Source organism: Lichenostomus cassidix, chromosome 5, assembly GCF_008360975.1.
Source record: "Lichenostomus cassidix isolate B80296 chromosome 5, HeHo_3.0, whole genome shotgun sequence".
Taxonomy (NCBI): Eukaryota; Metazoa; Chordata; class Aves; order Passeriformes; family Meliphagidae; genus Lichenostomus; species Lichenostomus cassidix.
The window spans coordinates 8,300,897-8,320,761 of record NC_139486.1 but is presented as its reverse complement, the minus strand read 5'-3'; the positions used below and the strand labels follow the sequence as shown (position 1 = coordinate 8,320,761).

Below are 19,865 nucleotides of genomic sequence, written 5' to 3'. Positions count from 1 at the left end.
GCATCCAGTCTAATTTTTGTTCACATCTCCAGCTGTTTAGGGTGATGTTGTATTTTGATATAAAGATATTCAGTGCAGGTGGCATCAGAAAAAGGTTTGCATCACTCACTGGACGTTAAACTCATATTTAAATGGTTAGCGGATTTAAGACTCTTGTCCAAAGTTTTGATTCCTTCTGACAGAAATTATGTCTAGACTGTTCAAGAAATTAGTCTAGTGAGTCACAGAGTTTCAGTTTTGTTCCATTTAATAATTTCCAAATGGATGACTGGAATATATTAAACATATTTTTTCTCTCAGCTAAATATGGTGTGTTGTCTTGCTTTCCTATTTACTCCCTTGTCAATTAGTAACGACTATAACTTGAGTTATGCTAAATTTAGGCTGAGACAGGCTCTTGCATATATTTCTGACATTCCCAAGAAGGAGGCAGCAGCTGTTTCCAGCCCACTGCATCACTAATCCTCCATGTCTCGCCAGTACTGCTCTGTATTGCTTGTGGGTTCTATTTTGTAGCTGAAAAGCAGGGGGAAGTTGTTGCTAACGTATCACAGCAGTAGTTTGAGCTGAGTTTAAAACAAATACATGAATATTGAAGAAGATTTAAATATTTTCACACAGACTTGTCAGTGTGGTAAGGCCAGGGACTTCTTTGAGCTTTTCCCTGTGAACAATTGAGGGTGAAGTTGCAGGGCAAAGTCCACCATAAACAAAGACAAGAATCCGCTTACCTCAGCTGGCTGTGCAGCAGCCTGGCGTTCACGCCTGAAACAAGCCAGCTCTGGTTTTCCTGAGTTTAGCAGGCTAGTAGCTGCCTACCCACAATCAGGATTTATCCAAAAAGTTCTCAAGATCACTCTGTGTGAAATTTAGTTTTACTTTTTAAATAAAATTTTAGACAGCAAGTGTTTACATGCTTTACATCCTAAAAATGAGTGTTTTATTTCCTTGTTTTAAGATAAATCATTTATGTTCCCAAAGGTAATGGAGTGGTTATACATTTACCAGGCCTGTTTGAAGAAGCTGAAAAGAATGAAAAGAAAGGTTTGTATCAAGTAATTTTTAACTTACCTTTATATTGACAGTCAGGTTGAGGATTTTTGTGAGCTGTTGTTTCTGAGCATAAGTATTCAGTGCAGTAACATTCTGGTTTGTAAATGAGAGAAACGGTATTTAAAATGTTGAAATACATTGTAGTCTTCAGACATATTTTCAAAAGGAATCTTTTCATGGGTTTGGGGGAGTTTTATGGCATTTGATACCACATTAGATGGAAAATAAATTCTAAACTATGTAGTAAGCTTCCCTTGACCTCAAACAGGGAAGATTTAACTCAGAGTTTCTGTGCCCAAATATAAACTCAGTTGATTCTGCTTCGAGCAAGGCTTTGGACCCTATGACCTTCCAAGGTCCCCTATTTCTTAGATTGTTTTATATTTCTAAATAGAAATTCTCTATTTTCTGAGGCGCAAATGGAATTTAGGTGATGTATTACGTTAAACAAGAATATTTCCTAAAAATAATTCTGTGTAAACCACATCATTCTGGCATTAAGAAGAAGTATCTTTGTCCATACCAAATAAAGAAAGCTGGTAAGTAAAAAATGAGAAAAGTTTCAGAAGTATTGCTGATATTTGATATTGTCTTATGGTTTATCCATTTTGTCTACAGTTACCTTAACAAGAAGCCATATAAACTGGCATAAAGACATAAAAAAAGTAAAAGCCAATGTCAAAGTTCCACCAGTCAGCACAACTGAAATCCTATCTTTCTTCATCTTTTGACAGGTTTAAAAGATTGGGAGAAAAGACTGATTATATCAGATAGGGCACATATAGGTAAGTGATGATTGAAGGGGGAAAAACCCTCTCAAATGATTGCTTAGCTTATGATGCTAAATTAAATTATTATTCCACAGAGCAGTTATGGATTTGATCTAACACAGCTTCTTATTATGTTGTGTAATCTGAAGCATAATAATGGAATCTGTATCCACTGAAGAGTGATGTTTTACATCTTCTCACAATGTTTAAGGAATACTCACTCTGTTTTTACTTGAAGAGCCCTGTGCACTGTCAATCACAGCAAAGGCACTTTGTCTTGAAATTGTGAATGTCTGTGATTTAAAGAATATTTTTCTCCTTTGTTCTCTCACTATATCCGTTTGATTTTCCACTGCAGTGTTTGACTTTCACCAGGCAGTAGATGGGCTCCAGGAAGTGCAACGTCAAGCGCAAGAAGGCAAAAAGTAAATATTTTCAACACCCTCATTTCATTAATAGTTACTCAAATTTGGAAAATCAGTGTAATTTTGGAAAACAGAAATGCAATGTATGCCTAAGGAGCCTGGTTGATGTTACTAATTCTGTGACTCTGTTACATTCCTACTTTTGTTAGTGAACAAACTGTCAGCCAGACTCAATATGTACTGAATACCACGAATATTAGCAATACTTAAGCAAAGCCTGAAAGTTGCTATATATTTATTATTATAGAACTTTAATATCATTTTCTGTCTCAGACCTCCTGCCCAGTATATGATATAGTGAAGAGCTTTGACAAAATTACTTGGCATAAAGTGTATTTTTGCATGTATTTATACATATTGGGTGGGGGGGTTTCTTTTTACTTAGTATTGGCACAACAAAAAAGGGGATTGGACCAACATATTCTTCCAAAGCTGCACGAACAGGCCTTCGGATTTGTGACCTCCTTTCTGACTTTGATGAATTTTCTTCAAGGTACAGCTATTTCCATTTCTAAATATTGTGTTCAAGAGTGATACATTTTGGCTGACAGACTTGCTTTTAAGGGGATGTTTTTGAATATGTGTCTGAATTTTGTATATAAATTGTCCAGAAGGAGAAGAAAACTGGAAAGAATGTGCGTGTGTGTGTGTGTGTGTGTGTGTGTGTGTATTTCCTGTGCTTCACAGAGTTTCTCATAATTTAAAATGTAGTTTTCAACATTGGGAAATGCACTGGTTGAGGTATCAGAGTCCGGGGTATTTTCTCCTTATAGCTCTCAGTACATACTGTACATAATATAAACTGAGTTCTTACCAAAGGTTCTGTGACTCTGTGACAGTTCCTCATAGATAAAATTTCAATATTTTACAGATTTAAAAACCTGGCACAACAATACAAGTCAATGTTTCCCACATTGGAAATTGATATAGAAGGACAGTTGAAAAAGCTGAAGGTAAGGATTAATCACTTGCAATATTTATTTTAATTTTAAAAGGTAAAAATGAAGTGTACCGGACATACCACTTATTGAGCTAAGTAATTAATTTAGATGAAAGATGTATAATTTTGTTATTATAAAAGCTTTTAATGAGCAGTGTCTATGCTTTGTAATAGAATGTTCTCTCTTATTGTAGGCATTAATGTAAACTTTGTGGATTATTTAATTCTCCTATAATATTTTACGGTTTTGAATGCTGTTTAAAATGACTGTTGTATCAAAGCAGTCAAGAGAAGGCAGGGTGATGGCTTCAGTTAGTGTCCAGTCTATTGGTGGGGACTTCCATGCTTACTGAAGAATTGTTTGTGGAAGCATGTTTCCAGATGCTGGTATTAAAAGAAAATTGTCTTTTTATGAATAAATCCAGAAGAGCCAATGTTAAAAGAGCTTTCCTGAATATGTTAGAAAGGAGGATGTTAAAAATATCTCTTACCTTTCCCAAGTTTCGTCTCATACTTTTGCAGAGCTGACACCTTGAAGATATTACTTTATATTCAAAAGGAGTGATATGTTTTTCTTTTGGTGCTTGGACTAGTTCTAAGTCCCGTTCTCAGTGTGTCTAGACTATAGACACACTATCTAAAGACTGTAACAACAAAATTCAGTAGTTATACCACATCTCTGTGAACTGAAATGATACAGAAATTATGGCATTCTAATGCCTTAGTAAGTCATGTTTTCTTACATGAGTGGTTCAATAGATTGAATTATTTACAATGGAGTATAAGCTAATGGTTGTATTTTTCAGGAAAACGCAGTTATTGAGGCTGGAAGCTTAGACTTATCTGTATGTTTTGTCTTTCAAAAGTGAACACAGTGTTCCCTGCTTCCAGCCATTGTCTGGGGAAGCTGACATTTGTACTCAATTTGCAGGGATATGCTGAAAAAATAAGACCCATGGTTCGAGATGGTGTGTATTTTATGTATGAAGCTCTTCATGGCTCCCCAAAGAAGATCCTTGTTGAAGGAGCCAACGCAGCATTACTTGATATTGACTTTGGTAAGTTATATTCTAAACTCAGCTTAACTCCTAAGAGATCAGTTTTATTTTGATTCATGTTTATATTGACTTTGCAAGCAGCAGTAAAATAGAGAAACAAAACAGTCTTTCCTTAATAGCAACAAATCTCCCAGAAGTAAAGCTCATTAAAACAGAGATTGTATCATTAACAGGATTAAGTGCTTAGGGTTTAAATATTGATTTTTACTAAAGTTTATTCCTGTGCAGCTGAAATTTCACTGCAGATATTCTTGTCTTGATTACTTTTAAATGTGTGTGCACATTTCCAAACAATCCAGGCACTCATTGTAGTGCTGCTTAGGTAATTCCTCTGGGGAGGATTAAACTGGTGCAGCAACCTGTAAGTCTTGCTGCTACAGTTGGTCTCTTTCTTACCGAAAGTCTAATTAAATCAATGAAGATAAAATTAAAGCCTGGAGAGATTCTCCAATCCAGAGTCACAATGTAGAGATCATGAGTGACCTCTTAAGACTTAGACAATTTGTGGCAGATACTCTGAGCCACTTGTGCAGAGCACTGGGAATGTCAGACTGTGACCTTTACACCAGGCTCTCCATGAATGTAGTGGAAATACTTTCTGTGACACACAGAACATTGAAAAAAAGCTTTACAAGGCAGCAGCATCCTATAATAGATGCCGTGCCTAATGGAGGTAGTATTGAGATGCTTTTAAATTTCTCCCCTGTGGGCAATCCTCAGTGAAAGTTACAAAGGATGAATGACGCATAATAAAAAGAACTTGCCACCCTCTATGGCTGCTGTTTCAGTTTAGCTTTAAAGCCAAACACAGAACTGATGATCACTTCCTTTGAAGTGATAAAGGAAAACCATTCTTTGTTTCTTGCCATTGCTGATAGAGGGCTGTGCTGTTGTTTCTCTGACAGGCACATATCCTTTCGTGACCTCCTCGAACTGCACCGTGGGCGGTGTGTGCACCGGGCTGGGTGTTCCTCCGCAGCACGTGGGTGATGTGTACGGAGTGGTGAAGGCATACACCACCCGCGTGGGCATCGGAGCCTTCCCCACCGAGCAGATTAACGTAGGTTTAATGTTACCAAATGTGATACACACAGCTGGCAACACAGAACAGTCAGTGCAATGGGGGAAGGGGTATTCCGCTGATAAATAAGCACGGTAATAATATGCTGAGCAATCACACTCGTGAAGAGAGGAGAATTACATTATGAACTTAAGGTATTTCTCATCAGAGGAGAGAAACACAAGTGTGATGATGTTATATTGCAGTGACCATGCTTCTGTTGTAATGAATGATGTGAAAGCAGATTTCATCATCTTACATAACATCATTAGGTGTGTTTCAGTGGCGAGAGTTTGTTGTGGACTAGAACTGTCAGTGCATCCCAGAAGAGCTTAAATTATAACAACTGTGCTTAACAGCCTGTGTTCTGTGCGATTTATAGAATAAATGTGGTGTGTGCGTCAGCCAGTCATGCACAAGTGGGTCGATAAAAAGAAGGGGAGAGATTTTGATTCTTTTAAACTGTCAGCTGTATTTTCATTATCAAGTAACTAGAAAGCTCAGGGTATTGATTGGGAGATATGCACACAGCAATCATTCGGTCAGTGTTCCGAATCTAATTTAAAGATTTAGTCACTAAAATCCTTTCTCTAAGGGCTCAAATGAGTTGAAGGTATCCTTTGGGTTTATGAATCATGAACATGAAGTTTCTTCCCTCTTTATTTTTACCACAATATAGACATTGCCAGTCTGAATGGCTCAGCTGGCAGTCTCACACTGTGGTAGAACCAAGGAGCCCTAGGTGTTTTCACCTAGACCTTGCACCAGCTTTGGTTTTGTCCTGAGCATTTACAGTCTTGTCCCCAAAACAGAAAGACCAAGTGAAGAAAGCAAATGCAAACAAAATTTTAAAAAGGGCTGAATTCTCAAGGAAATCTTCCTATTGGATGAAGAAGGGAAAACAGTGTCTCCTTGGAACCTGAAAATCATATTAAATACATAGTTTGAAATGCTAGTGGTTGCAATACAAAAATCCTGTGCATGAGGGGATTTGTTCTCTGCCTTAGTCCTCTCCTAGGAAAATTATTTCTTTCTCTTTTTTCCTAAAAAATAGCTTTGAGATTGGAACAACTATATTTTTCATGCTCTCCATCTTTATTTATTTGTATTTGTTTTCCAGCCGTGTTTTCAGGGAAACACCATCAGCATTCTTTCTGTCTTCTTGTAGGAAATCGGAGATCTTTTACAGTCCCGTGGCCATGAATGGGGAGTAACTACAGGCAGAAAGAGACGCTGTGGCTGGTTAGATCTTGTCATTTTGAAATATGCTCATATGATCAACGGATTCACTGCGTAAGCATCAAAGATTTTGCGCTACATTTGGAAGTGATAATTTTGTGCTTCGCAGAATAAATATGTAGGTAACATTAATATAAGTCCAGTAAAGTGTTACATTTTAAGCAATACAATAATGCACAGTGCGCAACTGAGAATTGTCTTAATGCTAGTAATAATCTAATTCCTTTGACTTTTTTTTTCAGATTAAGTGATTTTACAATATCATAGCAGTGATTTTTTTGGTACATGTGTTCACTTTGCTTTCATCAGATGGCCAGTGCAGATTGGATCAATATATTGGTTTTCTAACAGTTTGCTCTAGTGTTTTTGATCCAGTGCTTTCATACTGACTTGTGCCGTGGTCTAAAACCTGTTGGGTTTGAACTTTGGTTGACCCTAATGGATCCTATTTGTGGGACCAAGTTTGCATCATTTGGATCCACTGCCTTGATAAGGGAAATAAATGAGATGACACAAAGGGTACAGCAACTGGCACAGCTTTCATTTCAGTTCCTACAGGTTCATTTACTTAAAAAGGTGTAGTCAAATATTCTGTTATAAATTCTGCTTTTAATGGACTGAGTTTTATTTTCTTTGGGACTGAGTGGCTTCCTTGGTTGATGCATTCAGGCAAACTTGTTCATATATGCAAACACATGACCCTGAGCATTTTAATATATTATAGACTGAGACATAATTTAATATTGGTTATGCTACTAATGTTACAAAGGAACAATTGTTCATTAATTTTTCAGAAGGGGTTTTAGCTCTGTGATTTTTGTTTAGTTGGATTTATATTTTGCTTTAGCTTATGCAGCTCTGGTTTATGTGGAAAATTTTAAGAAGGTATTAGGTTTCCTTCCGTTTTTGTTCTGTACAAATACTGCACTCCTATCAACAAAACTATGTCAGCTCTGATAACTGACAGCTAAAAAAAATGGGGGGATTAAAAAGGTTGAAGAACTGTCTCTATGGTGCTTCTTTCCCAAAAAGTGTTTTCACTTAATCCTTGCATTCATCACGTACTTACTAGGCACATATAGCCTGCACTATTATGCACATACCTGTCTAAATCCTTAGCTGCTCAGATTTTTGCCAGGTAGTATCTAGAATATTGTTCTGCAGAATTTGACTAGTTTTAAAATGCAGCTTTATTCAGATCAGTGAATACTACAGTGTCTTCTTGAGGTTCCGTTTTTGTCTTCCACTGTGCTCATTCACAAAATTAATAAGGTTCATTAAACTGACAGCACAGTCCAGGCACTGAGATTCAGGATGGGATCCTTCCTAGTGAACTGCAGATGTGGTTTTAGTAAAAAACTATGCTTTAATAAAAGGCTATGCTTGTTCTGTTGTAAAAGTGTAATTTAGTAAAAAGTCTGTCAGACAGTTGTGTGAATCAGTAGGAGTAAAAGAAATAGTCACTGTCAGTGATGTCAAGGGTCATACCCACCCAAACCAGGCCCAGTAGGTACCACTTTCCATAGTCAGAGTGCATTTTCATGCACTGAGCAGAACACTGTGCACCTCACCTGTGTGAGCAGCCAAGCACTTGGAAATGTCTCATAGTAACTCACTTGAGTATTCACCCCAGAGGTGTGAAATCAATTAACGATGCACATAGTTTAATACATTTGTGTATTTCTGCTGGCTGGGCTATCTGAGCTGGATTTGTGAAAGGGGAGGGGAAAAAATGGAAAGTATTAGAGGAGATTCATCATGTGTGTAACTAACTGATGTTTTTTGTGCAGTTTGGCATTAACAAAACTGGATATTCTCGATGTCCTTGATGAAATTAAAATTGGTGTTGCCTACAAATTGGGTGGAAAAAGAATTCCGTATTTTCCAGGTAAGTTGTTAAACCACTATGTTAATTTTATCTTTCCTGCCTGTTAAGCCACACCTCTTGTTTGCTTTTTAAAATCAGACTTGATTTTTTTTTCGCTAGACATTCTGTGGCTATTTATGGAGCTGCAGTATCTGTGTAAAGATGCCTGTACCATTACATGGGCATTTTCCATTTACCTTGCATCTGTGTACAATGGCCAGAATCTCCAACCAAATAAAATCTTGTGTTAGGACCTCTATGTATTGTCCCATTAGATTTTTTATTGGCAGAACCAGGGATCTGAAAGTCAGCAAGACCCAAGTCAGTGACTGTATCATTGGCAATAGCGTTTAATGAAGCAAAAATGAAGTAAAATCTGTGCAAAAATGAGATGGAAACAGGCAGAATAAAGCTGCTTCTGGACAACTGTATTAAGTTTTATTAACAGCAACAACACAGTGGTTAATAAAAATATACATTTCCTCCTCAATAATGATTCATATTTACACTTTTTAGATGTAATAATGCATAGTTTTTTGACATTAACGATGTTTTCAAGATACCTGTAACAGTCTGTGCCAAGAAGAGGGGTTTGTTCTGTTGAGCTGTGGGAGATTCTGGAGGCATGGGTTGGACTGGCAGCAGCCAGCTTTCCCACCACTCTTAGTGGCTCCTGGCTGTGGACACAATGAGAATTCCAGTAGGGAAAAGCTTGTAGACATCAGAGGTTTTTGCAAGATTGATTTAACCTTGTTCCGTAAAGACAAAACTCTCTGAGACAGTACTGCCTTGTCCACTGGTTTATTATGTGCAGATCTGAACAAAAAAGTGGAAGTACTGTAAACTTCAAAAAATCTTATTTCCTCAGAAATAATGCTGTAGTGTTGTTCTTGACTCCATGTTGACAGCTTAGAGTGCATTCTATAGTTTTTAAAAGAGGAAACTGCATTCCTGAATGCTCTTGAATCAGACTTATCTTCCTAAGTATCAGAATTAAATCTCACTTAAGAATAAAGGAGTGAATGATTGAACAAACCAGGAAGAATACTGTTTCCTCATGTATCAGATTTTAAAAGCTGTTGAAAGACTTTACTGGTCAAGAGCCATAGGTATGTTCTGTCAAGGCAGAGCAGCTAAAATCAACTGTGACAAAAATTGTTCTCCCACAGCTAACCAGGAGATACTACAGAAGGTGGAAGTAGAGTATGAAACAATGCCTGGGTGGAAGGCTGACACAACTGGAGCACGAAAATGGGAGGACCTCCCACCCAAGGCCCAGAATTACATCCGCTGTGTGGAAAACCATGTTGGTGTGCCAGGTAAGCCTCCCTGCAGATGTGCCTATGAGGATGCCACAGCAGACAGACAGACACAGCTCTGTTAGTTGGAAGTCACTTTATTTGGGCAGGGGGGAATGGAAGGACCAGTGGTTGGGCTGATGGGGGTCAATGACAGTTTGCCAAAAAGCAGCAAAAGGTGGTGTTCAGCCTGCAGTGCTACAGAGAGCTCTGAGCTGCTGCTGGCAAGGATTTAACCATTGGAAAGATAAACGTGTGTTGTTCTTGGCAAATGGCCACCTTCTGTCAGTGAAAACTTCAGGGTCTGTGCAATGTGCTTCAGCGTGTAGTTAGGCTAATATCCTCATCTCCTTTCTCTCTGCATCCTGCACTGCATCCTTGTTTGAACTTAGATGTCTTTGTTTTGGTTTTTTTTGTTCTTACTCATGTAAAGAGATGTGTTGCATAACAGAAACAAGATTGTTTATCCTAGTGCTGCCACTGTGGACAAATGAGAATCTTAACATCATTGATCTGCAAAGGTCAAGCCACCCAGTTTTCTTCAAATCTAACTGCTAGAGCTCTAGAGGTGCCAAGAGCTAGGTGTGGCATGAATGCTGGAGTTTGCAAGGGAATTTCCACAATAACAAGCTTAGAAAGCTGGCATGTGTGCTTTTGTTTTCCATAAAGCACCTCAAAGGTCACGTCAGTGGAGTACAGGCTGGTTACAACTGTGGCGATTCCTGAATTGGTCACGGATCAGGAAGCATCTGATAGCAGAAACTGAAACTCAGAGAATGGCTTGTGTGTGGTCAAGGACACACAAGGGATGTGTAAATACAGCTCCCCTTACTTTATTCCTCTGGTTCTCTGTGTGAAGTCAGGACACATTGCTAGGTTTGATGGTTAAAGGAGATGTACCCACAGTCAATTCTATAGCAACCATGGGTAATAAAACTGCAGTGGAACAGCTGCAGTATGGAATTTGGGGTGGCTGCTCACACTGGATAATGTTTATAATTAGAGCCTTACATTAAAAAATATTATTGCATGTAGGCATTACTGTCTCCTGTTCCACATCATGCAGACTTCAGAGTCTGGCAGAGCTCTGGCTTCCTCTCTGCAGGGATGTTGATAAACATCCTGTCACTCAAAACAATGGCAGTTAAACCTGCAACAGACATTCCTGACCTTCTATTATGCCTTCCATCTGCAATGCTTTGTGTTTATTATTATTTCATTGCTTATTTATTGCTTAATTATTTCATGCTTTCAAACGTCAGTATACTGCACTTTTAGTCCGGTAGTGCAGCTGGAGTAGAGTGATCTTTGACAATAAAACTTTCTTCCTAAAATTGGTCAGTTTGTAGTGAAGCATGGTGAAAGGTGGAAATTATTCCAGTTTATTGATTATAGTATTTGCTCTCAGTAATTGTTCTAACAGATGTGTTTTCCTCCCTAGTTAAATGGGTTGGAGTTGGGAAATCAAGAGAGTCGATGATCCAGCTGTTTTAAACAAATGAAGAACTTCAGTGATGAGAAGCACAACTTGGCGTTCATCGGTTCCTTACTGCTTCCTCTTTAAATGGAAATGCTGTTTAAAACAGACAAATTCTTCTAGGAATTAAATAGAAACACAACGTATATTCTGTATTGTAACAGTTTATTTAAAGTTCTCAGTAAATTCAGTGTAAAATCTCATTGGTGTCTGTCATCAAAAAAAGTATTCCTAACAAAATAGGGAAATAATTCTTTTTCAATTGATCCATGTTGCTATCTGAAAGTACTTTACACCTATATTGTATTTCTTCTTGCTGAAACCAGTATTAAGCCTTTTCCAATAATTATTGGGTAACTTTTGAATTGTGAAGCTTGGATTTTTCCTTCAAATGTTAAAATATCTGTGTATCTGGGTTGGCAGTACTAGAACAGATACCATGGACTGAAATTGGTTGAATTATAAAAATTTTCAGTTTATAAAATACAGCAAAGTTAGGTGGGTATTTTTCACTGCACAATGCAAAGTAGAGACAATTACATATAATTTTATATAGTGTTTTTTAATAGCCTACTAAAATGAACGGAGAGCAGCTAAAATGTAAAATGTATTTATCACAAAGCCTATCCTAGTAATTGAGACAACATCTGTAAAGGGGCCAAATTGGAGAAAGCTGACCTATCTAGTAATTCTTTGAACTATTCTGTGTACTAACAGGCTGGATACTGTCAGGTGTATGGCCTTTCTTTTATGCAGTAGGGAAAGGACTGAGTGAAAGTGAAAGGAAGAGAATCCTCAGGATATAAAACACACGAGGAGAGTGGAGCTGAGACAGCTGGCTGCATTTTCCCCATGAACCTGGGACATTTCTTCCTGCTAGTTCTGTGGTTGTAGTTTCCAAAGTTCTACTGTAGTACTCTGTTGAGGAACTTGAGACTTGTGGCTCTGTAAGACACTCGCTTCCACAGCCCATAGGTTTCCAAGAATAAATCAATGCATGACTCAATGATGACTGCTGCAGTATTTACACCCCTCACACATTTTGACCTTCCTCAGCAAAATGTAATGCCTAATTATAGAAGGGGATGACATGTGGCAACCAGGGTTGGGACATGTAGAAGCTGTGGAGAGGTCCCAGAATCTTCAAGAATGTACTTGGACTTCTTTGTGGATCTTCTAATTTATAATGGTTATGCATCAAAAAATCTCAAAAAAGGCCTATCTCTTGTAGAGGAGAAAGATTATTCCAGAGATGGAGTTACTCCCTAACTGCGAAATTCTCCAAGTAGGTGTTCCGTTTTTATATATGTCTCAGTGAGCTATAACATTTTTGTATCATTCCCAGGCGCTGTGGAAATGGCATCACAACCTCAGTGATGTGTGTAGTGTGTAAAAATGGCCCTTTTCTGACATGGTGACTCCAAGGTGAAACAATGACACTTGGCCTTAGAAATGGGGGAAAAAAGAAAACCTGTCAGGAGGATCTTGTGCCATAATCATCCCCTTTGTATCATCTCACTCAATATCAAATAGCAGATAATGTTCAAAGCCATTTGTGTCAAGAAACTCTTTTACACATACCAGTGCAAAGCACTAAATGTAACTGTTTACAGATGTACTGCTTCTTGTAAGGCAGAATTCTTACACCAGCTCTGGTGCAGTTTCTCCATGCCCCAGTTCTAGAGTCTAGCTTAGTACACAAGCAAATAATGGCAATTAGGAATATATCCTCACCTCTTCAGCTCTACTTTTTGGAGTTCCCTGAGTCAAGCCCTTCAGTCCTTGATCTGAATTGAGGAGGAAGCTCTCCCCATCATATTTATGGGTGTTCTGATGAAAAAGTAATGAGATCTCTGACCTTATTTAATGTTTGCAAAGCACTTCTGAAAGGTACTTGGTAAGTGCTAATTATCACAAGCACTGTGAAGTGTGCTCCATTTATGTGAGGTACTTAAAGCATAGAGATGCTTGGAGATACAGTAATTAAGTTTTTTTTTCACATGGCTTAACCTTGTGACATTTGCCTGCTGAATGATCTAGAGCTGTTCCTTTTCTTGGCCTCATCTTCCCCAGTGCATTTGTGCTGGGAGGTGGCCGCTATATTTAAGCTTTGGTTGATTTATTGGCAAAGTCCACAGTGACTAACAAGCCACTGGGTGTGCTGAATAACTGGATTAAATTATCACCTCTAAACTGAGTATTTGGCATATTGAACACAATAGCTTTTATAGTTTAATTTTCACAGGATTGCTTTCCACCTAATCTTTTTATTTTCCATTTTTCCATTAAGTATCTGTTAGATCCACATGGTCTGTCTTTGCTTTCGAGGATTCATCAAAAAACCCAGTGATGTTGTCAGTGGGCATGATGTAATAGGCAATTATTTCATTACTTACTCTGTTGCCATAAAAATAATATTGTACATTTTATTTGATAGCATGGATATTTGAAATGAAAGCTCTATTAAATTTTATATGTGCTGTCATTGAGTTAAATGTGAAGAAGTTCAAGCTTTTATCAAAAAGCTCTTTAATGTACTGAGAGACACAGTGCTTAATAAGAACATTCTAATGTAAATTTCCTTTTATTTTGGCTGTTTTCCATGAATATTATTTTGTATTGTTTGGAATTTCATTTAATAACAATCACTGTGATGAATTTAACTACTTCTTTCTCCCCAGCCAAATGCAATAATAATAGCTAAAACTGGTTGATGCATCATCCTGTTTGATATCTGGATGGAAGAATAAGGGTAAACATTTACTGAAGAGCTGTAATCTCTTGTAAAGATTATACATTTTTAAAAGCAGCAACTACTGATTCACTCATGGACAGTAATGTATTTGACATATTTTCTGACACTTACCCCTACACCATGGCCTTCCTAGTCAGATGTGCTTCCTAACACGTGCAAGATAGGAGTTTGAGGCTTTTGTAATTTTTTAATTTGGCTATATATGGTCTTACAGTTCTGGGATAATGCACTTTATAACAGGAAAGAAAAATGAAGCATTTCCACAGTAGTGTGCAATCTACACTTACACCTTATGCAGATTTTTTTCAGATGATTTTTGATCCACACCTGTTTATTTTGTCCTTGAAGATGTATTAAAACAGATTTAAAGTAATGTTGCTTGGTCTCTTTCTCTTATTTTTTAACAAAATACACTTCATACAAAAACCTGATTTAATATTTCATGAATTTTAGAAAATAACTAGCTGCATAAGTGAGTGAATGGATATTTTCTTACAGCCTACAAATTTTTGGTGTTCAGAATTTTTTTCACAAATTCTACAAACTTTATCACCCTTTCCCATTTATGAACTGAGCAGGGCTCCACCTTTACTGCTGGGATTCATGGTTAGTCATCTGTAGTTGGCTCACCTGAGTGACCAATGGTTTTATGAAGGAAAAATGGATTTTCTAATTGATGCAAAAATTCCTGCAATAAAATCTGGCTCAGAACAATTGATATGAACTCTGTGAAGCTCTTTTTCAGCAGCACTGTGAGAGAAAGCAAAGGTCAATACTGGTTCAGATAAACAATTATCACCTCTAAAATGTGAGTGGAGTTCAGACAAGTGCTGTGAGGGCTTCCAGAAGCCTCCACAGAAACCACTCCTTTTCTCATCTGTTTTAGAAGGAGCCAGAAACAGCAGGTAAGTGACTTGACCAGTAAATGACAGCAGGTCAATGCCTGAGATCTGTTTGAGAATTGATCTGCTAATCAATCAGTATTGCTTTATTTCCTTTGCATGAGTTTTATATATATATATATATATATATATATATATATATGGACATACACATATGTCTAATTTCATATAGAATGGTCTTTGGTAGCTGAAGCATCTGAAGTAGTGTCATCTAAATCCATGTCAGCCTGGCAATGTCCAACATAAAAAAACAAACAACCCAAAAAAACCCACACATACACACAAAAAAATTTTAAAAACCCCAAACCCAAACTGGAAAGCTGAGTCTGGTAACTGGGACAGAGGAAAAAAAATAGATGCTCCTGTCCCTAACCTCTTACAGTAGTACTTTACATGGGGTCAAGCTCAAGCCCACTCAGTATTCCCTGTGAAAGTGGCCTTGCCTCCTGTACAGTAACATTTCATGTCTATCAGTGAGCTTGTTTAGTGTCAGATGTTGGCAAAAAGGATGAGCTCACATCACCCTTTTAACTGGGCATCAGACAGGAAAGAAAATCCAGCTTCAGCCATCTTACCTTTAGAAATGCCTGTTTGTGGCAGTCTGTCAGGGGTGTAACCTGTGGGTTTGATGGTCACTAATCAGTGTGTTAGTGCTTGATTTGTTTCTTTATTAGACCCAGGTTGCCAATGACAAAGAGGAAACTGAGGCATGGAGCCTGCTCATAGTGCTACATGGATTCATGGCATGTGAGAAGTGGGATTGTATAGCCTGCTTCAGGGAGGTAAGAAACTGGGTCCTTTTCTTCCCAAATCATTGGTCCATCACAAACGAGCTTTGATAATGAGCGTGTTTTACATAAAGATTTCGAGATTTTGCCGTTTGATCTCTTCTATGCTTACAGGAAATTAGTTGTTCTAAAATATCTTCATGTGTTATTAATATCTCTAGATTTCTGGAGCAGACACTGTTCATTAAATATTTGGCCATCAGCTCTATGGGATGGTAAGAAAAAGAAAACAGGAAAGAAGGTCTTTGTAAGAACAGACACATTGTATCTTCCATTAATGTAAAAAATTTTGGCCAACAGGTGCATTTTTCAGTGGTGGAAAGCAGTACAAATTTTAACAGTCTAAATAAATGTGTTTGGCAAGAAAACGTCTTTTTTCAGGAAAAAGAAAACCCAAACACTTGTGTATTTGAATGTTTTCACAGTCTCAAGATAATGCAGCCTTCCTGTGACAGGCATTACCTTTCAGGAACTGAGCACAGACATCGGAGTTTACATTGCAGGGCTGTAAATAGTGCCTCAGACAGCAGTGTTAGGTTTCAGGTGATACCTTTACAGTGCCTGAGGAGTGGCAGAGCACTTCAGACACTTTAGGTGGCTGCTGAAATCCTTAAAATACCCTGGGCAGAGGCACTGGAGACATGATTTCTTAAGGACTGCAGAATACAGTCCACTAGACATGCCCTTCCAACAGAGGTGGCAGTATCCATCTTCATCTTCCCCTACAGCAGACAAAACTTTTCATGCAATCTGGGCCTAATTCTTCAAATGTGAGGAAATAGTGTTTGCCACTGAGGTTTGTGATCCTGGCTGGCTTATAAATGAAAAAGATCCCATGCAAGTGGTGCTGGAGTCAGCTTTTGGTGAATTTGACAGAATGACAAATGCAGAAACAGAGTGTATTACCAGTCATGATCATAAAAAGGTGGTTCATGGTGTTCTTTGCTTCTGAAGAGGAAACTCCCAGTGTCAAACCTATAGTAATTAGAGTTACATTTCCTTTGAGAGTCTTAATATAGTGCAGCCCTCTACCATCAATGGAAACCTGCCCTTTGAGCTCTGAATTCTGCATTGGCTGACAAATGGCAAAGACATTGGTAAGCTTGGGGGCTGGGCCATGGAAAGCTGCTGAAGCTCAGGAAAGGGCAGAGGGTTCCCCATGTCTCAGCAGAGGCTGGGAAGCATCTGCTTAAGGAGCAGCTCTGCCAAAAATGACCTGAGGTTTAAATGGGATGACAGGATGAGTATGAATCAACAGTGCACTTGCATCTTGAATAAAGCAGATGGTCTACTGAGCAATGCTGAGGGGAATAATGGCCAGGAGAGGGAGGGAATGTATTTCCCATTTATGTTGATGAGTAGTATTACAGATTCCTGCTACATATCCACTGGCATCCATTGTACTGGCATGTTTTATGTCCTAAGTAAATGGGTGAAGAAAAAAGGGAGAATTGGGGAGATGATGTGATATTCTAGTTTCAAGACTCTTCCTTGCTGCAAGTAAGACTCACTATGATCCCAGTCAAGTGTATGTCAATCCCACAGTAACAGCTTTGCTGCTCAGTTACCACCACACAGCATTGAAAACAAGCAGTGCAGTTCAGATTTTGTACTCCGATTTTCTTCTGCTTCATTTGTCCCAGCCATTGAGGCTGTGCCCTTGCGGTGACCTTGGCTATGACTCTTATCACTGTTTCATGTTTTCATTGGAAGCTGGGGTTTTTCAGAACTCAGGAATGCAGTTTGTAGCTGTACCAACAGGGCCTCAGTCATGTCTGTGTGAGATAAAACATAGCTTGAAGACATTTACTGAGTAAGTTCACACAAGGTTTGCCTTGTCATTCTGAAACAGCATTAAGTTTCTATCTGTAGCTTCTAAAGGAGATTATTGGAAAGGGGACTAAGACATCAAACCCATTCCCAAAATACAGTTACAGTTACAGTTACAGTTACAAACCAGTTACAATGATGATACATTTGTATATTTAGGTAGCCCTTCCTACAGCTTAGGTAGTGATAATTAATCAGAAAGAGGCAATACTGAGCACCACCAACAATCTGGAGATTTTCTAAATCTTGCTGACAGGAAAAAAAAAGAAGGACAGGATTGTGTCACACCAATACTTTCTCTGAAGTCCTCATGCTGAAAAACAATAAAGGAAAAATATTAACGTGTATACATGATAAGAAGCTACTGGGCATAAATACATAGAATAAGTTATATTAGATTTTAATGTACATGGAAGAGAAGTCAAGTGAAAGAAATAAAAGAAGTTAGCTAGTTAGGGCTCTACAGATAGGATAAGGCATTTTGTCTATTAGAGATTGATTTGCCACACTCTATGTAATTAAAACACTAAAGCTGGTACTGATGAAAGTCTGAGCCCTACGCAACAGGCATTGATGATTTCCATGCAGAGGAAACATGCCAGCAGCAGAAAAAGGTCTCAATCTATTAATTGGCACCCTGGATGGTAGGCCTAGGACTGGTCACTACTTTACAGCTCATCCCACACCGCTCCTGCAAACTGCTCAGCAGAGAGCAAAGAGAATGAGTGCCTTCAAGACTTCCCAGCATAAATGGATTTCATCTGCAAAGGCTGTGCTCAGGAAATTTCCACATTAGCCCTTGTGATGGTCCCTGTAGCTGTGGCATGTTATCCTGGCAATGCTCAGGGAATCGCCTTGACTCTGTGCAGCTTCTGTTCTCTGCACAGAGATCTTCTCTATGCAGGGCTGACAACACAGCCACACATATTTAAAATAAACACACTTTGTGGGCTGCTGCTGGGGATGGTTTGTTAGACACAGTGAGTGCAGAGAGCTGGGTTCTTGGCCAGCCTGCACTGACACAGTGCCTTTGAGCTGAGCGGATGCACCCTGAGTTATTCCAGCTGAACGGCTGCTCTGGGGAATGGAGAGAGGAGAGCATATGAGGAATAACATATAAAGCAGTCTAAAAGCAAGGATTCCCTTCCACAACAAAATAATAAGAGCAGGGCTGTATGCAGCTGCAATGTGGAGGGAGGAAGGTTGTTTTGCCCAGCCCTTACCAAGTCATGTGGGAGAGGATGTTTTGTACTGTGTGGGAATAGTGAAAGGACAGAGCTACCTCTCAGAGCCTCTCCCACGTAAATCCACAGTGAATAATGGATAGCACTACTTGGAAAAAGATTTAAAGAATTCTTAGGACAACCACCTAGTATTAAATCAAAACCATTGCTGCCTATAGAGGAAGAAACCAGAACACTTGGCACCATGTTAGGTTGGCAATAGCAGTTCTCACTGTCACAGTTCATATTCCTTTTTTCATGACAGATTAAAATAATCTCAAAATAAGCAAACTGAAAGAAAACTGCAACAGAAATGAAAATACACTATGGAAGGGCCAGGAACAACAACAACCATGAAAAAACCCAGAGAAAGCAGCCCTTTTGTAAACCCATCAGTGGAACAATAACATCTTTGTAACAGCAAAAATAATTTATAGTTTTGAGGGTGCCCTCTAGTGAGTGGGAACCTTGGGTGTTCTGATCTGCTGAGCAGCACTGGTGTATGTCAGGACTGGCAGGACAGAAACATGCCCTGAAACTCAACCATGCTGTGCCAATTTAAGAGCAAGCACTGGCCAGGGTGCCAGGATGGCAGAGCCTTGGCTTAACAGCAGCATGTCTCAAGAGCCAGCCCTTAATTCCGCACATCACTGGCTTATCAAATATTTTTTGGATGCACAAACCAGCTCATCAAGATGAGGCCATGATCTCTGTGCTAGTTGTCCTCATAAAACAACATGCACTGTGAACAGATAATGTCTATAGCCCCTGATCTGAGCTGTAAACATGTCTGTTAAAGCTGATGTACTAAGAAAAGGACACAGAAGAAAGGGAGCAACCCCAAGCCCTTCCAGGAAAAGCAGTTTTGTCCAAGGAGGGGTTTTTTTTATCTTCAGATCCATGTTGCAGAGCAGAGAAAGGACAGTGCAGTGGGACTGAGTACAAGGGGTGTGGTGCTTTACCCAAAGACTAACGGGGAACATGTGCCCATCCTGATAGTCCATCCCACATAACACAGGCTGCATGCTGGCACATGGCGAACCACATCAGCTACTATAATATACTTTCCACTAGAAAGAAATTCCAGAATACTCCTTTAACCATTTTAGCATGAAAATATTAGAGAAGAACCAGCAAGTTGGCAAAAATCCACTCATTTTATATCAATTCAACTAAGGAA

The 19,865-nt window shown here is 38.7% G+C and overlaps 1 protein-coding gene across 2 annotated transcripts in view; it reads left to right on the top strand.

The window, feature by feature from the left end:
- Positions 1 to 14,315, top strand: part of ADSS1 (adenylosuccinate synthase 1) — a 28,026-nt gene extending 13,711 nt beyond the window's left edge. For both annotated transcript variants that reach the window (XM_085061216.1, XM_085061217.1), the window contains exons 3-13: positions 982 to 1,044; positions 1,788 to 1,838; positions 2,182 to 2,248; positions 2,634 to 2,741; positions 3,120 to 3,201; positions 4,120 to 4,246; positions 5,152 to 5,306; positions 6,475 to 6,599; positions 8,336 to 8,433; positions 9,582 to 9,731; positions 11,152 to 14,315. In XM_085061216.1, coding sequence (XP_084917342.1) covers positions 982 to 1,044; positions 1,788 to 1,838; positions 2,182 to 2,248; positions 2,634 to 2,741; positions 3,120 to 3,201; positions 4,120 to 4,246; positions 5,152 to 5,306; positions 6,475 to 6,599; positions 8,336 to 8,433; positions 9,582 to 9,731; positions 11,152 to 11,204 — 1,079 coding nt within the window. In that variant the 3' untranslated portion in view covers positions 11,205 to 14,315. The remainder of the gene's footprint in view (positions 1 to 981; positions 1,045 to 1,787; positions 1,839 to 2,181; positions 2,249 to 2,633; positions 2,742 to 3,119; positions 3,202 to 4,119; positions 4,247 to 5,151; positions 5,307 to 6,474; positions 6,600 to 8,335; positions 8,434 to 9,581; positions 9,732 to 11,151) is intronic.
- The last annotated feature ends 5,550 nt before the right edge of the window (positions 14,316 to 19,865 follow it).